Source organism: Odocoileus virginianus, chromosome 23 (genome assembly GCF_023699985.2).
Source record: "Odocoileus virginianus isolate 20LAN1187 ecotype Illinois chromosome 23, Ovbor_1.2, whole genome shotgun sequence".
NCBI classification, from domain to species: domain Eukaryota; kingdom Metazoa; phylum Chordata; class Mammalia; order Artiodactyla; family Cervidae; genus Odocoileus; species Odocoileus virginianus.
In genome coordinates, this window is record NC_069696.1 from 24326457 (window position 1) to 24350139 (window position 23683).

At 41.0% G+C, this 23683-nt stretch overlaps 1 protein-coding gene across 23 annotated transcripts in view; it reads left to right on the forward strand.

The window, feature by feature from the left end:
- Nucleotides 1–16888: 16888 nt before the first annotated feature.
- PLEKHA5 (pleckstrin homology domain containing A5) overlaps nucleotides 16889–23683 on the forward strand; it is a 251395-nt gene continuing 244600 nt past the window's right edge. For 8 of the 23 annotated variants that reach the window (XM_070453697.1, XM_070453699.1, XM_070453703.1 and 5 more), the window contains exons 1-3: nucleotides 16900–17187; nucleotides 17341–17420; nucleotides 19723–19780. In XM_070453697.1, the coding sequence (XP_070309798.1) occupies nucleotides 17096–17187; nucleotides 17341–17420; nucleotides 19723–19780 (230 nt within the window). In that variant the 5' untranslated portion in view covers nucleotides 16900–17095. Of the gene's footprint in view, nucleotides 17188–17340; nucleotides 17421–18702; nucleotides 18785–19722; nucleotides 19781–20809; nucleotides 20969–23683 lie in introns of those variants that run through there. The other 15 variants (XM_070453690.1, XM_070453696.1, XM_070453698.1 and 12 more) reach the window with 7 other exon arrangements.

Consider the following 23683-nt stretch of genomic DNA (forward strand, 5'->3'; position numbering starts at 1 on the left):
CTTTATCTTTTTCCAAACACAATTATCTAAAGGGTAGTTACAGAATATTGGTATTCTGATTCCAAATTGGCTTCTCTTTGTTACAACTGATCTAATAATCCAGGTTTTCATGAATAAAATGAATCTGTCTCTAAACTCAGTAAGTTTAGATAAAATTTATCAAGGGTATTGTAGAGTCAATTTCTACAGAGACTTAGCTTATATGACCTGTATAATTCTTTCAACCATAAGGGAAATATTTCAATTCACCCAAGTTTATCATGGACATTTAGTTTAGTCTATCATGAGGCTTTATACATGAAACTTTATTAATTTTTCCCAATGGTAAAATACAGAGTTGCTACCCTACTCTAGGAATTTTAGAAAATGTAAATTTTCATAGTTAAATAAAGGTGAAATGAAATTTATTTTATAATGAAAATAAAATATACTCCATAAAGAACTATTAGAAAATATGATGAGTTTCTAAAGAAAAAAGCTAAACTAAAAGTTAATCACTGCAAGATTTAGGTATATGTCCTCCCCTGCTTTTCTAGTCATAAGCAGCCAATTATATTTCCCCGTGTTAATAGTCTTGTAAAACCACATTTTTAATGGCCATGTGTTAACAGCATAGATATACAAAAATGTGCCTAAAAAACCCAAATTCTTGAGCCTTTATGAGAAAAAAAAGTCACCGTGATGAACAACTCTATATATATATATATATAACTTTGCCACATTTTTTATTATTGCCTTAGGATAAATTCCAAGAAGTATTGTTTCTGGGCCAAAGGGTATACCGATTTTAAGCCATTTGTCAAATATAGCCGAGGTGCCTTCCAGAAAATTAATATCTATCTAACTCTCAGCTGGGACTTCCCTGATGGTGCAGATGGTAAAGAATCTGCCTACAGTGCAGGAGACCTGGATTCGATCCCTGGGTCAGGAAGATCTCCTGGAGAAGGGAATGGCTACCCACGCTAGTATTCTTGCCTGGAGAATTCCATGGACAGAGGAGCCTTGCAGGCTACATTCATGGGGTCACAAAGAGTCAGACACGACTTAACCGACTAATACTTTCACTTCGCTTTTTTTTTTTCACTTCACTCTTTAACTCTCAGTGGTAAAATATGAGTTTCACCTCTGCACAACCTCTGTAGAAATGGATTTTCCCCCCTTAAATCCTTTTTCTGCACCCAGTTTTAAGCAGTACTTAAGGAAAGGAATTGTCTTAAATTATTTATTTGATTCTTAATATAGTGCCTACCACATACTCTGTATTCATTAAATTTATTTAATAAATTAAAGATGAATGAATATATACTATTCTAAGTGAAACATCAGGTGAATATGGAAAAATAATAGAATGTGGAGAAAAAAAAAAACCAGACAAAGAACTAGGAGGCTAGCTCTCCTAACCAGTTTCATCATATCAGGCAAGTAATTTAACCTGTCTGACTACTGCACAATTGCACTCATTTCACACGCTAGCAAAATAATGCTCAAAATTCTCCAAGGCAGGCTTCAAAAGTATGTGAACCGTGAACTTCTGGATGTTCAAACTGAATTTAGAAAAGGCAGAGGAACCAGAGATTAAATTGCCAACATCCACTGGATCATCGAAAAAGTGAGAGAGTTATAGAAAAACATCTACTTCTGCTTTATTGACTATGCCAAAGCCTTTGACTGTGTGGATCAGAACAAACTGTGGAAAATTCTTTAAGAGATGGGATTACCAGACCACCTGACCCGCCTCCTCAGAAATTTGTATGTAGGTCAAGAAGCAACAGTTAAGAACTGGACATGGAACAACAGACTGTTTCCAAATAGGGAAAGGAATATGTCAAGGCTATATATTGTCACCCTGCTTATTTAACTTATATGCAGAGTACATCATGAGAAATGCTGGACTGCATGAAGCACAAACTGGAATCAAGATTGCCAGGGGAAATATCAATAACCTCAGATATGCAGTTAACACCACACTTACGGCAGAAAGTGAAGAAGAACTAAAGAGCCTCTCGATGAAAGTAAAAGAGGAGAGTGAAAAAGTTGGCTTAAAACTCAACATTCAGAAAACTAAGATCATGGCATCTGGTCCCATCCGTTCATGACAAACAGACGGGGAAACAATGGAAACAGTGACAGATTTTATTTTTCTGGGCTCCAAAATCACTGCAGATGGTGACTGTAGCCATGAAATTAAAAGGCGCTTGCTCCTTGGAAGAAAAGCTATGACAGACCTAGACAGCATATTAAAAAGCAGAGACATTACTTTGCCAACAAATGTTCATCGAATCAAAGCTTTGGTTTTTCCAGTAATTATGTATGGATATGAGAGCTGGACTGTAAAGAAAGCTGAACGCTGAAGAATTGATGCTTTTGAACTGCAGTGTTTGAAGAAGACTCTTGAGAGTCCCTTGGACTGCAAGAAGATCCAACCAGTCCATCCTAAAGGAAATCAGTCCTGGATATTCATTGGAATGACTGATCCTGAAGCTGAAATCTAGTACTTTGGCCACCTGATGCAAAGAAGTGAGTCGTTTGAAAAGACCCTGATGCTGGGGAAGATTGAAGGTGGGAGGAGAAGGGGACAACAGAGGAAGAGATGGTTGGATGGCATCACCGACTCAATGGACATGAGTTTGAGTAAGTTGTGGGAGTTGGTGATGGACAGGGAAGCCTGGAGTGCTGCAGTCCATGGGGTCGCAGAGAGTCGGACATGACTGAGCGACTGAACTGAACTGAACTGAACTGACCTCTTTTTGGGGCTTCCCAGATGGTGCTAGCATGCCGCCTGCCAATGCAGGAAACATAAGAGATGCAGGTTTGATCCCTGGGTTGGGAAGATCCCCTGGAGAAGGGAATGGCAACCCATTCCAGTATTCCTGCCTGGAGAATTCCATACAGTCCATGGGATCTCAAAGCCTGAGCAACTAGCAGTTTTAGTTAGTCAGTTCAGTCACTCAGTCATGTCCAACTCTTAGCAGCTTATTTACTTATTATTTTTGGCTGCTGCGTCATTGCCATATGCAGGCTTTCTCTAGTTCCAACAAGCGAGGGTGACTTGCTAGCTGTGGTGCTTGGACTTCTCTTTGAGGTGGCCTCTCTTGTTGTGGAGCACTGGCTTAGTTGCCCCACGGCATGCAGGATCTTCTCAGAACAAGGATTGAACTTGTTACCCCTGCACTGGCAGATAGATTCTTAACCCCTGGACCACCAAGGAAGACCTGCCTAATAATTTTTGAACAAGGAGCCCGATATTTTCATTTATGCAAACTATACAGCTGGTTTTGCCTCTGCTTCCTCATCTGTAAAACATAATAAAAGAAAATTAGGCCTGTTCAAGTTACAGCAATTTTGATTCAATGAGTTCTTCCTGAATACATGAGGCTACTGTTTAGGTACATAAATATCTTGAAACAATTTGGAGAGTCATTCTAATTGCTTGATGGAGAGCCTCCATTCTGTGAATTGCTCAGCCCTTTTCTCTAACCCGTCTCCTTAAATAGTCTCCTCCAACCTCTCTCTTCTCAATTAGTTTCATCATTGCACTGGATTGTATTTACTCCTGCAGCACTGCAACCATTAATTTTTTAGTATGAAGGAACTGAAAAAGAGAAAGCTATTCATGATGATAAATTCTTATGGTCCAAAAAGAAAGACATATCCAGTAAAATTTTCTATAAGGAGGGGATTGAGCAGAAGCAAAAAGAAAAAATTTGAAAAATCAATTTGAGCTTCTAAGCTTTAACCTGGGTTTCCCTGGTGGCTCAGACAGTCAAGAAACCTCCTGCAATGTGGGAGACCTGGGTTCAAATCCCTGAGTTGGGAAGATCCCCTGGAGGAAGGCATGGCAACCCACTCTAGTATTGCCTGGAGAATCCCCATGGACAGAAGGGCCTGGTGGGTTACAGTCCATGGGGTCGCAAAGAGTCGGACATGACCGAGCAACTGAGCACAAGCTTTAACTTGTAGATACTCAGAGTCACGGAATAGTATGGTTCTTTCCACTTTCTCTCTTCCCTCTGCCTTCTTTTCTTTCTTCCTTCCGTTCCTCCTCTCCTCCCTCCTTTCCTTCCTTCCTCTCTTCTGTTTCTAAAAGCAATTCATTTCCATCCCTGAATTAAGTATAATTTCATGGAGGAAAATTCTCCTCTACAACTATTTCAAAACAAAAGCTGCTGTTCTAGTTTTATTTTGGAGTAGTCATTTTGAAAATAAGTGATGGTCTTTAGAGGAAAAAAATCACAGCAAGCTGCCCAGAGATGGAGAGAGCATGCGAATTACTACTAATTTAAATGACCTTCCTTTTTTCTCTACTCTAGAAAAATGCCATGTTTGTTTTAAAACATTTATATCTGAGCAGTTCAAGCTATTTTAAGATGTTATCTGTTTCAACACACATACTGAAACGTGCTGGGTAACTATTCCGCCAATTTACAGAGAGATGGAAAGTGAAAACAACCGACACCGAATTGACATAAGACTGAGATCTCTGAGTCTAATGCGCTTTGCTGCATCTCAAAATGTTAAATAAAATGCACTCTTATTAATGAACTGGAACAATTTAGAAGGCTGTTTTTTTTAATGTTTTCTAAGATGTTTACTCTTTAGACTTCATTGTATATAGAACAAACTAGATGATATAAATCTTATTGAAAACTGTGTCTTGCCCCTAATAAGCAGTGCTTTTCTACAAAGCACGTAGTTGGGAGAAAGTTGATGATACTGGCATACCTGGTGTTCAAACCCTCTCCCTGAGACCTGGGTAGAGAGAAGACAAGTACAATACGACACATATCCAACAGTGCATAGTTGGCAAAGATGCTTATTTTGATCCAAGTTTTCTGTCTGCTTTGCTTTTTGTTTGCAATAATATGAGAGCACATTGGCAATGTGTAGTCATAGTAAAGTAGGGCAGTCAACTAGCTTTTGCCTGCTATAGTTCAAATTAAGATATCAAAGAAATTGTCCAATTCCCAGAATGTATTAAAGCAGCCTGCCTCACTTGCAGGAAATAACAAGGTACACCATAAGACTACCTAATACATTCAAAAAAATAATTAGGAGTTATTGAAGCATAAGGCAAAGTTTGGGTAAGTAATTTTGATGTGTGTGTGGACATTCATACATTCATTACTTTATTCATTCGAAAAATTACTTACTATCTGACATGTGATAGGTAGTGTGTGGTAAGTGCTGGGGAGTAAGATCAATGTGATACATAAGATTAGGTTGAGCTGAGAGCAGCAGCAGGTCATCCTGATTTCCCCAAACAGCATTAGCTTAATCAAGATGAAATTTAATTTCTCCCTTACTTTAAGTCTAGAGAAAGCACTTTAAAGTTGTTATGTTGGTGCTGCTGCCTGGAGTCCGAAGAGACCCAGGATATAACCAGGCATCTGCTCTGCATCCCGAGGGTGTAGTCTTTGTCTTCTTCAGCCCAGATGGAGGTTGTTGTTGTTCAGTTGCTCCGTTACGTCCAACTCTTTGTGATCCCATGGACTTCACCACGCCAGGCTTCTCTGTCTGTCACTATCTCCCTGAATTTACTCAACCTTATGTCCATTGAATCGAAGATGCCATCCAACCATCTTGTCCTCTCTCACCCGCTTTTCCTCCTGCCCTCAATCTTTCCCAACATCAGGGTCTTTTCCAACGAGTTGGCTCTTCGCATCAGGTGGCCAAAGTATTGGAAGAGACACAGTTGTCCAATCCACATTTCAAGCAACAGTTCAAAGAAGAGGAAATAAGCAGGACCAAGTATTTGCTAACCATCTTTTAAGGAAATTTCCCATAATCTGCCATACATTTCTCTGTTTACATCCCACTCCGCAAAACCCAATTGAAGAGCTCATATCTAAGTTAAAGCACGCTTGGGAGATATGTCTTTAGTTCATGCATCCATGCACCCAGCTGCAACAACAACAACAAAACTTAGGGGGCTCTAAGAGGGAAGAAAAGATGTTGGGTAAATGATCAGCTTCTGCCTCTCATGGCCCCAAATCTCTAGTACCTAATATTCTAACAGAGCTATCGCAGAGAGGAATGAGGGCAGCGTCAGCTGATGCTGTAATTTACCAGTTTCAAGAAATACCCCCAAGGCAATAGAAATAAAACAAAAATAAACAAATGGGACTTCATCAAATCTACAAGCCTTTTGCACAGCAAAGAAAACCATAAGCAATACAAACATAGATGGGGAAACAATGGAAACAGTGACAGACTTTATTTTGGGGGGCTCTAAAATCACTGCAGATGGTGACTGCAGCCATGAAATTAAAAGACACTTGCTCCTTGGAAGAAAAGCTATGACAAACCTAGACAGCATATTAAAGAGCAGAGACATTACTTTGTCAACAAAGGTCCATTGAGACAAAGCTTGGTTTTTCCAGTAGTCATGTATGGATATGAGAGTTGGACCATAAAGAATTGATGTTTTTGAACTATGGTGTTGAAGGGACTCTTGAGAGTCCCTTGGACAGCAAGGAGTTCAAACCAGTCAGTCCTAAAGAAAATCAATCCTGAATATTCATTGGAACGACTTATGCTGAAGCTGAAACTCCAATACTTTGGCCACCTGATGCGAAGAGTCGACCCATTAAGAAAGACCCTGATGCTGGGAAAGATTGAAGGCAGGAGGAGAAGGGGATGACAGAGGAAGAGATGGTTGGATGGCATCACTGACTCAATAGACATGAGTTTGAGCAAACTCTGGGAGATGGTGAAGGACAGGGAAGTCTAGCATGCTGTGGTCCATGGGGTCACAAAGAGTCAGACATGACTGGGTGAACAATAACAACAACAGAATGGGAGGAAAAATTTGCAAAAAACGCAACCGACAAGAGCTTAATTTTCAAAATATACCCACAACTCATACAATTCAACACCAGAAAAAAAAAAAAAAACCCTGTTGAAAAATGGGCAGAAGACCTAAAGAGGTATTTCTCCAAAGAAGAAATACAGATGGCCAGTAGACACGTGAAAAGATGCTCAACATCGCTAATTTTTAGAAAAAGGCAAATCAAAACTAGTCAGGTACCACCTCATGCTGATCAGAATGGCCATCATTAAAAATTTACAAATAACAAATGCTGGAGAGGGTTTGGAGAAAAGGGAAGTTTCCTACACTTTGTGGGAAATGTTAGTTAGGTGTGTAAGTTATGTATGTAGATATGTAAGTTAGTATGTAACTGTATGTAGTATGTACATACTATGTGTGTAGTATATACATGAATGTATGTAGTATGTAAATGTATATAGGTATATAACTTAGTGCAGCCACAGTGAAAAACAGTATAGAGATTCCTTGCTGCTGCTAAGTCGCTTCAGTCATGTCTGACTCTGTGCAACCCCATAGACGGCAGCCCACCAGGCTTCCCCGTCCCTGGGATTCTCCAGGCAAGAACAGTGGAGTGGGTTGCCATTTCCTTCTCAAATTCATGAAAGTGAAAAGTGAAAATGAACTCGCTCAGTCGTGTCCGATTCTTAGTGACCCCATGGACTGCAGCCTACCAGGCTCCTCTGTCCATGGGATTTTCCAGGTGAGAGTACTGGAGTGGGTTGCCATTGCCTTCTCCCATAGAGATTCCTTAGAAAACAAAAAAAAATATAATTACCATATGATCCAGCCATCCCATTCCTTGGCATATATCCAAACAAAATAATAAATCAGAAAGATACATGTATCCCTTCATTCATAGCAGCACTATTCACAATAGCCAATTCATGAACACAACCTAAATGTCTATCAACAGATGAATGGATAAAGAAGATGTGAGATATATATATATAATGGAATACTATTCAGCCATAGAAAAGAACAAAATAATGCCATTTGCCACAACATGGATGCAACAAGAAATTATCATCCTAAGTGAAGAAGTCAGAAGACAAATACCACTTACATGTGGAATCTAAAATATGACACAAAAGACCCCTGTGATGAAACATAAACAGAGCCATGGACATAGAGAATAGACTGGAGGTTGCCAAGAGAGAGGGGGATGGGAGAGGGATGGATTGGGAGTTTGAGATTAGCAACAGCATGGATAAACAACAAGGCCCTACTATATAGCACAGGGAACAACACTCAAATCCTTTGCTAAACCATAATGGAAAAGAATATGGGAAAGAGTATATGTATATGTATATGGGCTTCCCCGCTGGCTCAGACAGTAAAGAATCTGCTTGCAGTGCAGGAGACCTGGGTTTAATCCCTAGGTCAGGAAGGTCTCCTGAAGAAGGGAATGTCTACCCACTCTAGTATTCTTGTCTGGAGAATTCCATGGACAGAAGAGCCTGGCGGGCTACAGTCCTTAGGGTCACAATGAGTCAGACACAACTGAGCTACTGACACTTTCAACTTTCATACATATATGAATAATCAACTTACTTTGTTGTATAGCAGTAATTAATACAACATTGTAAATGAACTATACTTTAATAAAATAAATGATTAAAAAAAATAAATCCTTGTAGAGGTACTGTTGATTAACAACACAACTCAGGTAATGCTTTCTCCCAGAAAGACCTCCCTACCCTCCCCCTGCCATGGTTGCAAGATGGATGTCTTTTTTACAAGCTTTCTTCCATCTTGTACACTATCTATCACATCATCTATTACCAGTATAATATTTTTTTATCTCTTCTCCACTCCCTTCTACCTCAACTTGAGGACTGTGGTGCCTGGAGGGCCTTAACATGCATTTGTATTTCTTTTTATCCCCAGTTTCCCTAGCCTAGGATGAGATGTATTATCAGGTTCATGAAAAGTGTCTATTACTTAAATTGGATAAAATAAATTGCAGATAAAGAATCTCTAATCATAATAAAGCTAGTTACCACAGGGTAATAGTATAGAGAGAATTTCTCCAGCTATCAAAATATTTAGCACCAAACTTTTTACTTACGAACAGAAGGGATTCTTTTATTTTCATCAATATTTAGAACATCATCTAATCTTCTGAGCATGTTAAATATTGCTGACAAATTCATAATTCATTACATTTTGCTTATGATGAATGTTATGACAATTATAAAAGTTTTTAAATCACCCTGTTATGGAGATTGCTTACCCAAGAAACTTTCTTAAAATATTCTAGTAAAAAACATACACAAGGGTTTCCCTTTCAGTCCAGTTGTTAAGAATCTGCTTTGCAATGAGAGGATGTGGATTCAATCCCTGGTCAGGGAACTGAGATCCCACATGCTACACACCAACTAAGCCCGAGTACTGCGGACCACAACTAATAATAGGAAGTCCATGCACCACAGTGAAAGATCTCACACGATGGAACAAAGATCCTGCATGCCACCGCTAAGAACTGATGCAGCCAAATAAATAATAAATACTAAAACAAACAAAAAAGTAAGATAAAGAGCTATTTCTATCTACTCTATACAAATGATAAAGTTGGGCTCAGAATGACACAACTGGAAATATATGTATACATGTACATGCACACAGTTTTCTATAATAAGATGAGCTGGGGGAAAATCTCTTGCTCTAAGCAAATAGTGACTCAAAATATTAAAGAAAAATTGTCCATTCAGAAAGTAAAACACTAACATGCATGCTTAGTCTCTTCAATCGTGTCCAGCTCTTCATGACCCTGGGGACTGTAGCCCGTCAGACTCTTCTGTCAATGAACTCCTCCAGGCAAAAATACTGGAGTGGGTTGCCATGCCCTCCTCCAGGGGATCTTCTGGGATCAAACCTGCATCTCCTAAATTTTGGCAGGTGGATTCTTTACCCACTGAGCCACCTGGGATGCCCAAAACACTAACAATGAGGGAGAAAATGCCTCCCTTTCTTCCTTTCATTTATTCCTTGGGTTTAGGGCACAAGATCTGATAACCTTTATCACTTACAGCTACACACATAATTCTTGATTGTGAGTTTGTTTTTTTCCTCCAGTTCATTCAGCTATAGCATCTGATTTTCTAGGTACTACATATTATTTTTATCAATATTGCTTTTTCTAGGAAGAATTTATGTTCAAAAAAAGACGCCATAAAGCCCTTTAGCAAATCACAGACAATGCTTAATCCTTTCTGTCCTTCAATTTCTCACTCAATAGAACTACAAATCTTACTATTCTTTAAGCCAGGTAGACAGTTATACAGAAAGCAGCTATTTTCATATACTGCTATGCTGGTCTTGGGCTTATGCCATTTTTTTTTTTCTCTTCTATATGGGATATTCTATAAAAAGCTAAACAGAATGTTAAATCTAAGAAAGGAAAGAAGCGTGACTCACTGGCAACTTGCAGTAATAAAAACAGAAATAAGTATCAAATAAGGAGTGCTTCATAAAATACAGTGCACTAAGTAAATATCAGTACCATTATTCATTCATGTAAGCAACATTTATTGAATGTTAGGTGATAAAGATAAATAAATAAAATGTTTTCATTGAGGGAAATAGGATGGAGAAAGAGATGTAGACTATAAGAGCAATTCAGTAGAGAAGGTATGGGAATACGGCAGAAGGAGTAGCTTGTTGACCCAAAGAATCAAGGATGGTTTCTCTTTTTGGCCACCCCATCAGGCATGCAGGGTCCTACTTCTTCTGACCAGGGATCGAATCTGTGCCCTTTGCAGTGGAGTGCAGAGTCTTAACCACTGGACTACCAGGGAAATCCCCCAGAGATAGTTTCTTAGTGGAAGTCTTGAGATAAGACTGTAAACATAAGTAGGAGTTTGTTAGGTAAACAGGGAGGAGGACACTGTAGGGAGAGAGAGGAGCACGTATGGAAACCTGAAAGCCTGGCTCAATTAGAGAACAGTAAGCTTGGGCTTCCCTGGGGGCTCAGCGGTAAAGAATCTGCCTGCAATGCAGGAGACACAGGAGGTGCAGGTTCAATCCGTGGGTTGGGAAGATTCCCTGGAGGAGGGTATGGCAACCCACTCCAGTATCCTTGCCTGGAGAATCCCGCGGACAGAGGAGCCTGGTGTGCTGCAGTCCATGTGGTTGCAAAGAGTTGGACGTGACTTAGTGACTCAACAACAACAACAACAAATCAGTCAATAAGAGGGGAACACAGGGTGGGGCAAGTATTTGGAGGAAAATGATTTGTTTGGGAATGTTTGAGTTCTTGAGGACCACCCAGAAGGGATATTCCAGAAGAAATATGTCTAGAAGGAAATTTGATATATGGTCTAGAACTCAGGAGAGAGGTCTAGGCTGGAAATAAGCTAGGAATTATCATCATATTGGGCGGTGGTTCTAAGATATTCATGTATACAAAAATCACTGAAGTGATAGTTAGATGTGGATTCCTTGGTCTAATCCTCAGAGGTTCTAGTTGAATGGATCTGGGGGAGGCCCAGGAATCAACGCTGAGATAAGCTACCAGGTGACTATGCTGCAGATGGTTTAGAGCAAAGAGCAGGAGGAGAACCACAAGGAAGTGACGTTAAGAAACTCCAAAATGGAAAGTTTCAAGGAGTAGAAGTGGTGACATATGGATTACAGAAGGGAGATCAGGAACACTTGGAGCTGAAAGCATCTACTGGACTTGGCAGCCTTCAGGAGGGACCTGGTGACTCAGGAGAGCAGGTGCAGTGAGGTGGTGAGAGCAGACACCGGCTGCAGTAGGGAGGGAGGGATTACAGGTAAGGAAGAGAGTGAATGAATGGAGCTTGGCTAGGAGGGGAATTCCTTATGGACAGAATTTGAAATTGAACATCGAAACCCTAAGGCTCATCGAAATCAACCAGGCTTAAGCCCTAAGCTTGCCACTTAATGGCTAGGTTACATAATATATTTGTGGAGCCCATATTCTTGTTTATAATACATCAATAATGCCTATGCACAAGTTAAATATGACATTGCATGTGAAAGAACTTTCTAAATTGCTCTTCCAAAGTTTTCTATGATAAACCATCTGAGCAGCAGAAAATCCTAAACAGTTTTATACAGTAGGCGTCTTACTTGTGTCTGTTCACAGTGACGAAACACCCCCAGCTTCAGCAACTGGAATGCTCACCCCATGAAAGCAGAGAACTTCAGAGCCAAAGAGAATGCTGGGTGACGTACTAAATAGACCAATGCCCTTACTTGACAGATGAGAATCCAGAGGTCTGAGACGGGAATGGAGGTTAAATGACTTGTTCAAAGTCACACATTGATTCATGGCAAAGTCAGAAGTTCAGCCAGACTCATCACTCACTGTATCCAGCCTTTTGCCCGTGCATCATAGAATACTTCTTTTTCCCTGCAGCATGTGGGATCTTCCTCAACCAGAGATCGAACTTGTGCCCCTTGGAGTGGAAGCATGGAGTCTTAACCACTGAAAGTGAAAATGAAAGGGTTTGTCACTCAGTCGTGTCTGACTCTTTGTGACCCTATGGACTGTAGCCCACCAGGCTCCTCCGTCCATGGAATTCTCCAGGCAAGAATACTGGAGAGGGTCGCCATTTCTTTTTCCAGGAATCTTCCCCATCCTGGGATTGAACCCAGGTCTCCCGCATTGCAGGTAGACTCTTTACTGACTGAGCCATCAGAGAAAAGACCAAAATGCAAATGGTGAAGAATTAAAAGAAGTGTTAAAGATTTCCCTGGTGGAAGTCCTTTTACAGCAGAGAAAAAAAGCAGATGACTGAAGCTTTGATGACTGGGATAAAGGAAGAGGTGTTTAGTTTGAACAAATCCAGAGATTCACGGCTAAGTTCCTTGAAGACATTTTTGATATCCATCCCTGTGAGTCTCCAAGTCTCCAAGCAGATGCCAACTTAGCCTAGAACCCCAGCTGTGGTAGATGGATCAGCCAGTAGTAGGGTTACTAGTGCTACTACATATTTCTTTCAATTATCCCCGTTTAGAATTGAAGAGCTCTCCAAAACATCAACATGAAAAGACTGTAGCTTGAGATAAGCCTTGAGGGTTCACAAGACACCCTTAGAAAGCAACTCCTGTGGTTTATTTCTATGGGAAGTGTAGAGATGCTCCTTCTAAACTGTACTTCAATATTTACATCTCTTTCTTTCTAAGCCTCCAAGAGAAGGCAAAGATTTCTGATTCCTCTCACCCAGCTGGTTCCTCATATACAGTAGGGATTCTATATATGGCCATTGAATGAATGAGGGAAATAATTTCAACTATAACTCTTTGATCAGTTTATTCTTTAACAGAAAAAGAATCTCTAAAACATTGACTTTGAAATATTATTTGCCTTCTTTTAAATCCTCAATTTCTACCTTTTCTCTCTGGATTGTCAGTGAACTAATTGCATCCTCTATTTGCCCCTCCTCAGAACTTTTCTTGATATATAGAGGTTTCTCTGGTTGCTCAGCTGGTAAAGAATCCGCCTGCAATGCAGAAGACCTGGGTTCAATCCCTGGTTTGGGAAGATCCCCTGGAGAAAGGAATGGCTACCCACTCCAGTATTCTGGCCTGAAGAATTCCATGGACTTTATAGTCTGTGGGGTTGTAGAGTCAGACACAACTGAGCAATTTTCACTTTCCCTTTCCCTGGTGGCTCAGCAGTAAAGAATCTGCTAGCCAAGGCAGGAGACACGGGTTTGATACCTGGGAAATCCTATGGACAGAGGAGCTTGGTGGGCTACAGTCCATGAGGTCACAAGAGTCAGACATGACTTAGCAGCTAAACAACAGTTAAGTAATTAAAGGAACTGTTTACAATATTCTTTATCTGTGAATGAATAAAGTAACAAAACATAAAAGGTAACACAAACATAGCTGGAAATACAACCTAATCAAAGTCACAAACTTTGTTGGTAAATGGAAAGATTGAGGGCAGGAGGAGAAGGGGGCGACAGAGGATGAGATAGTTGGGTATCATCACTGACTCAACGGACATGAGTTTCAGCAAACTCACGGAGATAATGAAGGACAGGGAAGCCTGGAGTATTGTAGTCCATGGGGTGGCAAAGAGTCAGACATGACTGAGCGACTGAACAATAACAATGTACATGAATAAGAGACGGTTGTTGATAGTAAATAAGAAATTTCTCTCTCTAGAGCCTCTTTGTCTTCTTTCCAGAGCTCAGGCTTTTATCATTTCCATTAAAACGGGGGAAAATTGATTTGCTGTTTTCTAAGATGTCGTTTTGTTCTCTTTTACATATTTTAAGAAACTTTCCTCTGATTTTTCTTGTCACAGTATGTATTTTTCTGTTATATTTGAACTGGAAGCTCTTTAGGACAAGGACTGTCCTCTATATATAGACAGAGTGATGTTTACTTTTAGTGCTCAGCACTTTTAAACTTCTTTTCCAGAGAAGCTGCAACAGTCATAGGCTGATACTCCTCAAAAAGGTAGATCATGATGTATGAAATGGAATGGTTTCATAAGATGGAAGTGTAAAAAAAATAAAAAGCAGAGGTTAGATAGGAGTTTAGATCTGAGTCAGTTATTAAAGAGGTATAGAGTGATAAAAAGGGGATGTGTACTGGAAACTAACTCTGCTGGGAGGTCAAAGCTCTGGGAAGAAAATGAAATCCAATAATCATCTGAGAACTGACTCAAGGTTGGGAAGGATTCAGTGATGGAGAAGACATGATTCTTCGCTTCCTACATGTACACACAAATAGAAAGTAAAGCAGATCTGGGTAAGGCAATAAAGCTGCAGAGAAAGGACATTCAAGGAAAATTTAAAGAATATAGCTTTACTCATTAAGGGCGAAAATTATCCAGAGTGCCTCACATTCTAATGTACGAAGCTGCTTTTAATTGCTTCCCTGAAGCCACGGGGACTATTACTTTTCCAAATCAGGAGCATTTTGTATACGCCTCATTTTTTTATATTGTCACTAACTTTATTTACTGCCTTTCCTAAATTTTGAGACATAGGGAATAGTATATAAGATTTTAGGTTACTATTTAAGCACTGCAAATGTGATTTTGTAAGATACACATTTTTATAAGTGAATCTCTATCACTTTTTGAAATATGCCTTGCATTCATGAATCTTGTAAATCAAAGATTCACATGTAAAATGAACTCTCCATACAACCATGGTCAACTTAATGACTTCTCAGCAGTATGAAGTAAAAAAGTCAAATGATACTACTGTACTAACAGGTATTAGATTTCTAAAGCTATTATTATGATATTAAAGACTCACTTTAGATTTTTCAGTATATAATGATAGCACGATATAAAGTCAATACCTCTTGATTTTCTTGCTATGTTACAGCCTGTGACCACTGATGGTAATGTGGAACATTTCCTGCTAGTTATTCATTGATTAAAAAAAAAAAAAAAACACCTCATTTTTCCAGAGACTGGGCAGGAGATAAGATGTCAAGAAGTAATGAAATGAAAGAGGAGAATGCACAGGAACCGAAAAGAGAGAAACATTAAAGTGATGTTATTTTTTTCCCCTGTGTATGCAGATGGACAGCAAAATTATAGCAGTAATTGCAGACTCCTTTTCACCAAAGACAGAATGGCCTTGGGGAATTAGAGGATGAGAGATAAAAGTCCAATGAAACTGCATTCTCATCCAGGCTCCATCTTAGTGGCTGGATCTTGCTTTGGCCAAGGTCATTTACCCTTTTCCTGCCTTAGTTTCTCTAACTGTTGAAAAAGATTTGCCTCTTTGAGCATTAGGGAATATGAGTAAGATAATTCTTCAGAGGTCCCCAAAATCGGTCAGAAAAAGGTGCTATGAGAATACTAAGTATTATTATTATTGAGCTGTGTACTCCTGTTGGCATGAGTCATCTTGCTGCAAAGACACAGAAGCAATTCCAAGTGTGGCTGGGCATCAGGGGCAATAAGAGGAGGCCAGTGCTCTTAACTGGCCTTAAGGGAGATCTTAGTTGCAAAGAAATCTGCCATTCTCTGGTTAAAAAACAAAACAAAGCAATATCAACAAAAAAGGGTGGGAGGGCAGAGGAAAGGTGGGACTTAAAATAAGTATAGCAGTGTGATTATACAAATGGACTTTTGAAATTTAACAGTCAGTTAAAATACAGGCTTTGTCACTTAGTATTATGACCTCGGGGGCTACCCATGTGGCGCAGTGTAAAGAATCCACCTGCCAATGCAGGAGACGCCAGTTTGATCCCTGGGTTGGGAAGATCCCCTAGAGCAGGAAATGGCAATCCACTCCAGTATTCTTGCTGGAGAATTTCATGGACAGAGGAGCCTAGTGGGCTGCAGTCCATGGGGACGCTTGGGCAAGTTTCTCCAAACTTTATTTTTCCCCTCTGTAAAATGGGGATTATAGTACTATCCACAGGACTTAAAAAAACGTACACGCTTTCAAAGGCTCTGTACAGTTAGCTAATATTATAATTTATAGGAGATAGGAGGAAGTAGAAATTCAGGTTGGTAAATAACTGAATTTTAAAAAAAGTAAGGGAAAAAGACAAGCTTGTATTTCACAAAACGTTAAAAGATTTAAGGGGTCCAGGAAGAGGCAAACTTGTTGTGTCGAGTCTGAATTCACTCTTATTTGTGGGTCCGTGGCAACTTGTCAAACCGTTGCTATCTGGCACACAAAACACAAACAGGAAAAACCTTCCGTGTGCTTGAATAAAAACGGCCTTCCTTTTAAAGCGATATATATATATATATATACACACACACACACACACATACGTATATATATTTTTCTTTTTTGGGGGGAAAAATCTTAGATCCCCAATAGCTCTTATAAAACAAAGCTCAGAAGCTGTGTTTCTGTTGTTTTAGAGAGAGAGCAATCAGGGGCATTCAGATTACGCTCTCTTTGAATCGCGCTTGGGGCTGGGAAGCCTTAGGCAAAGCCCCGGGGGCAGAACGCCTTTTTTTTTTTTTTTAAATCGATCCCGGAACCTTCGCTCGGGCGGCGGGGGCGCGGGAGGGAGGGGTCTGGCCGCGGGGCGCGGCGCCGCTCGCCCATCCCCCGAGCGCGCGGCGGGGTGGCCGGCCGGCGGCCGCGGAGGATGCGGAGGGGCGGCGGCGCGGGCCCGACCCAGCCCGGGCGGCGGGGCGGGCGCCGCCCGAGGGGGTAGGGCGCGCGCGGGGGCGCGCCGGGCCGGGGAGGCGCGCTCCGGCCGCGCTCGCTCCGCTCGTTCGCTGGCTCGCTCCCTCCTCCCTCGGCAGCCGCGGCGGCAGCAGGACAAGGCGGCGGCGGCGGCTGGGGATCAGACATGGCGGCGGATCTGAACCTGGAGTGGATCTGCTCCCTGCCCCGCTCCTGGACTTACGGGATCACCAGGGGCGGCCGCGTCTTCTTCATCAAGTAAAGGACCGGGGCCGGCGCGGGGGGCCCGGAGGGGGGCGGGAGGCTGGCGACCGCGGGACAGCGCGGCGGGTCGGTGCCGCTCCGGCCCCCTCGGCTCCCCACGGCGCCCCCACTCACGCCCGGTCTCGGCTTCTCTCCTCCCCCCTGCAGCGAGGAGGCGAAGAGCACCACCTGGCTGCACCCCGTCACCGGCGAGGCCGTGGTCACCGGGCACCGGCGGCAGAGTACAGGTAACGCCGCAGCCCGGCCGGGCCCGAGAGGAGTTGGGCTCCGCCGGGAGGAGGCGGCAGAGCCCCGGCCGCCCGCCTCCCTGCCTCGCTACCTGCCCCGAGCCGCCGGCCCCTGGGAGGCGGCTAGGTGGGGCGGAGGCCGGCGGGGGCGGCCGCAGGTAGAGGGGGTCGGGGGGGCCAACGCCGGGGGACTTCCCTCGAGTCTCCGGACGCCCCTCTCCTCCGCCCCGGATCGCCGCCAGCCCGCGGCGCCCTCTGCCCCATCCCAAACTGCTCACCCTCCGCCCCCCACCCCCGTAGGGTGGCCCACTCCCCTCTCCCGGGAAAGCTGGGGCCCTGAGTTGTTCCTCCCGCGGCCACTCCTGAGTCCTCCTGCCGCCCCCCGGCCCCCTTGCCACCTTTTAGGAAGTCCTTTCCCTCTCCCATCGTGCAGCCCCGGGATCCTGCCTCCCGTCCGCCGGGAGAACGTATCCACAACCTCCCGGGCGGCTTCCTCCTCCGAGGTGGGACTTGGGGGTTAGGTGGCTGATGGAGGAGGTGAGGAGTTCGGGGCGGGGGGGGTGCTGCGATCGTTCCCCGCGCCGGAGCGGCTGGGGAAATCTGGGCTCTTTCCCTCGTGCGGCCGGGGCCGGAGGAGGCATTTGCCGCTGCAGTTGCCCGCCAGCCCGATTCAAAGTCCCCGGCGGCAGCACCGAGGTCGCACACGCCGCCCGGAGCCGGTGGGCGTTCTGGGGGTGGGGGTAGGGGCGTCCCGCGTGCGGGCCCGGGTCCCCGATTGGAGGGGGTCGCCGGGGAACCAGCTCAGTGCCTGGGTGCCTTGGGGAGCTGGTTTGAAGGCTGCCTGTGAGCTGAGCTGGGGAAGAGCAGATTGGAGCTTCGGGGCTGCTCTGGCTTTCTTTTGTCAGTCTGTGTACATTCTTGAAACTTGTTTGCCTTTGAAACGTAACATGTGTTCCTCTTCCTGGCCTGCCTCTGTTACTGGTGATTGGAAAGGCTTGAGAACAGTTTGGGTGGAAGGTGAGGCCGGCTTCAGAAAAGCTCTGTAGAGCTAGTCTTCCGGGATATTTCCTCTCCAACTCCGAGGTTCTCTCTTAAAGTTGCCAGGTTATTGAAGAAGCCTGTCTCCTGTATTAAATGCTGCAGTTCAGCACAGTGACTAATATCCCCAAATTTGCAAAAAGGTGGAGGAGGAAAGAGAAAGCTGGTGTAGCAAGCATGATGAGGTTCCATTTTTAAGGCATTTCTGACTAATTCGCCGTCATATTTCTTAACTCCTCAGTGTCCTCTGACTGAAATGTACATTTTGGTGTTTGGCATACATACAGTCAACTTCAGTGGCCTCTTTGCGTTATGGATAGTAACAGGTTTGTGCCACAAGAGACAATGTGATGTTTAGGTTATGTAGCCTCATCGTCTGGTGGAATTGGTCCATGGTTATTTTGTCTATGTGAAATACATATTTTTATCGTATTTACTCCCCAGGTTTGATAACATTCACATGTCAGAAAAATTTTATTCTGTGATTTCAGGTTAATTTGATTTTTGAGAGATGATCTTTTTTTTTTTTTTTTTTTTTGGTTCTGGTTTGGTTTATTTTGCTTTGATTTTGCACACACATCAGTGGTTTTTTATTTCAGTGGTATCATGATTAAATCCAAGCCACTGGTCGTTTGTAAGTAATTTGCAAGCACAGAATGTTACCATCTTTCACCTGCATTCTTGCCAGGTTTATGACTTGAAACTTCACATCTCTGAAAGCCAGGTCTGTAGAAACACACATGTATAAAGCATGTGATGTCAGATTTCATTCCCCTTAATTAAATACTTAGGAAGTTCTCTCATCAGTGACACTGCCCGGATGGATTCACTTATGTAGCTGAAAGGTGTGGTCTTAAATAGACTCAACATCCTTAGGAAGAAGTGGGTGTTACCTTTTATGCACAGCCTTTTTCTTTGATTTTGGGGGGTATTTTGGCCTGCTGTTCATGGGTATTTACTTGGGATTAGAAGACATCCCTTGGCTTTTTTTCCTCTCCACTCTGATCAAAGTGTATAATTCTGCTAGATAATTTCTAATGTGGTTCATAGTTTTCTGGTGGCATTACATATGAATTGTCATTTCCCAAAAATGATATTGTATCTACTATGAATTTTACTACCAGTCTAATGCTTTTTTGGGGGGTGGGATTAAAAACTTAATAAATGAAAATCACTGATCGTGAAAAGAAATAATTAAAATGGTTTGAAACTTACTATGCTATTCTGTTGAAGTAATACTGATTGTGAAATACATGTTTTTTAGATTTGCCGACTGGCTGGGAAGAAGCATATACTTTTGAAGGTGCAAGATACTATATAAAGTGAGTCTTTTTAATTATGATTTTTTTCCCTTGGTAATTCAGATGCTGTGATTAACCTTTGGTTGTATGTTGGGGTACAATCATGATTTCTTAAGGTTTATCGTATATTATTGATTTTATGCTTTATGAGTGTTGGAATTTGAGGTAAAAGACAACACTCAGTTTTCTTATGTTATTTGCCTGGGCATTCATTGATTTAGCAGTTAGATCATTTATGGCTACAGTTATATTTTTGGCGCTTCTGTATATATTCTTGAGTGATTGTCTTTAGCATGTTACCTTTATTCTTTTTAAGTGAATTCTGTTCATGTGTATTTTGATGAGAGCTATTAATAAGTAGTGAAATTGATGTAAAGCTAGGTTACAGTTTGATGGATAGTGACAGGGCTGAAAGTAAAAACAAATAAGGAATATTTCACAAACATCTGTGGGAGCATTGTTTGTAATTTGCCTCAGTTTATGTAAATAGAGCTGAGTTTCAAAGTTTCATATCTAAATGTTTTATTGGCATTTGTGTTTGAATAAAAGGCTTTCAGTAGCACATAAAGACAAATGACCAGTCCTAATCTTTAAATTAATTTTATAGAATATTGAAATAGTTTCTGTTAACTGTTAACCTGACAGTGCTTGGAGACAGATGCACCAGTTTGAGGTCAACATTATGTAGGAAAAATTTTTTATCCTTCAAGGGAACGTAAAGGTGGTTTTATCTTAGAAACTGTTTACTTAAGAGCTTGTTTTAAAATTTTTTGTTTCATTTTAAGGAACTGAGGCTTGAAGGAGAATGCTTAACTATGAGATTTGGTTGAGATGTCATTGGCTTATTATAATAACAGAGACCTAGCTTAAGGTACCTCTGCTTCATCCAGCCCAATAAGGCATTTTACTGAGTGCCATTTTAAAGATGATGCCATACCTCATTAAATTATAATTATCAACATGGCTTAAACATTTTTTTTAGAATGATTTTTTATAAAATATTAAGGGAAACATATAGATATTAGCTATGCTTGCTTTTTTTGGCTGTAGAAATGGAGAAAGCAGAATGAAGATACAGGAATGGAGTACAGTTTCATGATGTGGTCCTTCCCTGGATATGTTTGATTTGCATCTTTTATTTGGAGATTGTGCTGTGCATCATTAGATGGCCTAAAAAACAAAGGCATGAATAAAGTGCAGAGTCACCAACTGTTTTCTTTAGAGTTCTTTTTCGTCCTGAATTAAAGTGCGTTTGTATTGTCATGAAAGGGATTCTTCTTTTTTTTTTTTTTTGGACAAAATATTGATATTTCCGAAGACAGCTTTTTTTGGATGGAGTTCGTTTATTTGTATCCGGTATAATTTTAACCGTTCTACGTTAAGCCTTGCTGATCTTACAGAATAGGAGTAACACTATATTCTCAATATTATTTAAATTTTGATGGATGTATTCATCCTTAGATGAATGTTTATTTGGCAGTGCAAAAAATTACTCTGTGCAGGCCGAATATGTATGTTTTAATTTAGAACTAAGCTGTTAGAAGACCGAGTTTTCTTTTGTTTCACTAGCCCTTTTGATTAGAGTTTCTTTTATGTTGACTTAAACAAATTAGAATCTTGTTTGTGTCATGCCTAAGTTTCTCAGGCACATAAGGACTGCATTCAGAAAGGTGTAATAATTTGACTTTAATTCTACATGTATTTTTAAGCTAGCCGGTTTTCATCATGTGTATTGGTAGACAGCCAATTGTTGTGTCCAAAGGTAGCAATAAAGAATTTGCTTTATGAAGGTAATTTGTTCTAAAGTTGAGCACATTTTAGAAATATACATTCATTAAACCTCTAAACTTCTTTTAAGTAAAAGTTTAAAACAACCATTGAAATACATGATTTGCTGAATTCTAGGTGCTACTGTTTTTCCTTTCTGGGTTGTATCAGAAGACTAATTTCTTTTAAGATCAGTTAAATCTCTAACGTGGGCTGTCATTTCCTCAAAACCTTTTACCTTCTTCTGTTGTTATGAGCAATTAGGAGTGCTTGATTATTGTAGTGTACTAGGAGCACTGCTCATATCTGAAACTTCAGTTTGCAGAGCGCTTTTGCACATGTTAGCACGTCTGAATCTCATTTTAATTGTGGTTGTCGTCAGAAGAACTCTTTTCCTTGTCACACCACATAATAAAACAACAGAAACATGCCTTTGGAACTTAGGAGTCTGCAAAGACAGCAAGATGAGAAACAGCCGGGATGTGAACTATATTTAGAATGTTCAGAGTAGGAGAAAGGATAGGAGTTTGCCGTAGGAAAGTGATGGCTGTTGGTGGATATATTTTTCACTGTGGGTTCTATGTTAGATGAAGAAAGGAGGTTATTGACCAGATCATAGTAAAAAGAGGTGATGGAGTGAGCAGGGTGGGTTTTGTTCACAAGAGAAGATGAAAGGCAGATAAAAGACCCATTGATCATCTTGTTATTCCTAATCCTGTGTTCTGGGAGGCTCCCAGAGCAAGAAGGGAGACCAAGAACTGGAGTTGTTTCTACTTTAGTTACCATGTGAAGTACATTTAACTCTCAAATTCTCTTCAGAACAAATGGTGGTGGTGGTGGTTCAGAATGGCAGATGGCCAAGAAGAATTTATCTTTGAATTGTATCGATGTTTTACTGTCCACAACCTGCGTTCCTGTGGGCAGTAAGAAGAGCAGAAGGAAGGCGGGACTGTGGCCTTGACCCTCTAAGACAGGAGAGCTCAGTCTTCACATCTTTAAATTAGGCGGTCTGGAAAAGGCAACTTCTCGGTTCCAGCCAACTTTCAAATTTCTTTGAATTTTATTTGGTTCTGGGAATTTATAGTATTCTACAGAATAATGCACTCAGAGTGCCAAAGAAGAGATAGTATGGGAAATGTGGAAAGTTACTTAGCTTTCAGATCCTGCTTAACTATTTAATCTCTGTCTTTAAGCTGTGTGTAGATAACCATAGATAAGTCTAAGTGGAGCCAAAGTTTGTGTCTTCCCTCTTTTTCTGTTGCCACAGTGGGAGAGTTGTGTGTGTACGGTTGACAGCTCTCACTAATGTCAACAGAGGGGCGGATCAGAGTTAAGAGTTGTATAGATTTGAGCTGGATGATCAGTTTATTTTATACAGTTTTTGAAATTGGTTCTTTCATGAAAGTTTACAGTTAGGAAACAGAGTATAAAGAGAAGGTATTTTACTTTAAATCACTTTGGCCAGAAAAATGTTAGAATTTGAAAATTAATTCTTTATTGTAACAATAAATATTTAGGTTTATTTTTTTAATGAAGAAAGTTTGCCTTAAGCTAGCCAGCCTCTAAATTATTTTATTGTGTGTGTGTGTAAATACATATACACAGAGTCTGAATTTGATTATTGTTTCCATATTGCTTTTTAACAGTTAATTCATGCTTTTTATTTTTGGGAAAGAATGCTGAAAGTTGCTGGTGATTTTTATAATTTATGAAGTATAGCTTTAAATATTCAAATAACTCAGCTTAAAGTGCAGAAGATAGTCATATATTTGAAGGTTATAAAGCTTTCTGCTTACTCCTTGAAAATATTACTTAATGACTCTAATGACAGGTCACGGTAGCTTAAAATATATGTGTCATTGACTGTTACCTTGTGCTTCAAAGCTTTAAGATGGTTAATTTAAAGTGCTAAGTAAATCTTTAAACAATGCTCTCTGAATAGTGAGCAACTTTGTTCTAATTATCTAGAGGTCATTGTCTTATGTGACAGGTTTGGGGATCAAAAAATGTCTTTGCAGGGTCATAGAGTAGTATGTAAATTTTGTGAGGTTATATTTTCATATTGATTTTTTCCTTGATTTTAAATTTAAAGTTCTGAAAATTGAACTTAGATATGCAAATAGAGCAGAGTGTGATTTTTTTTGACTAATGAAGTTT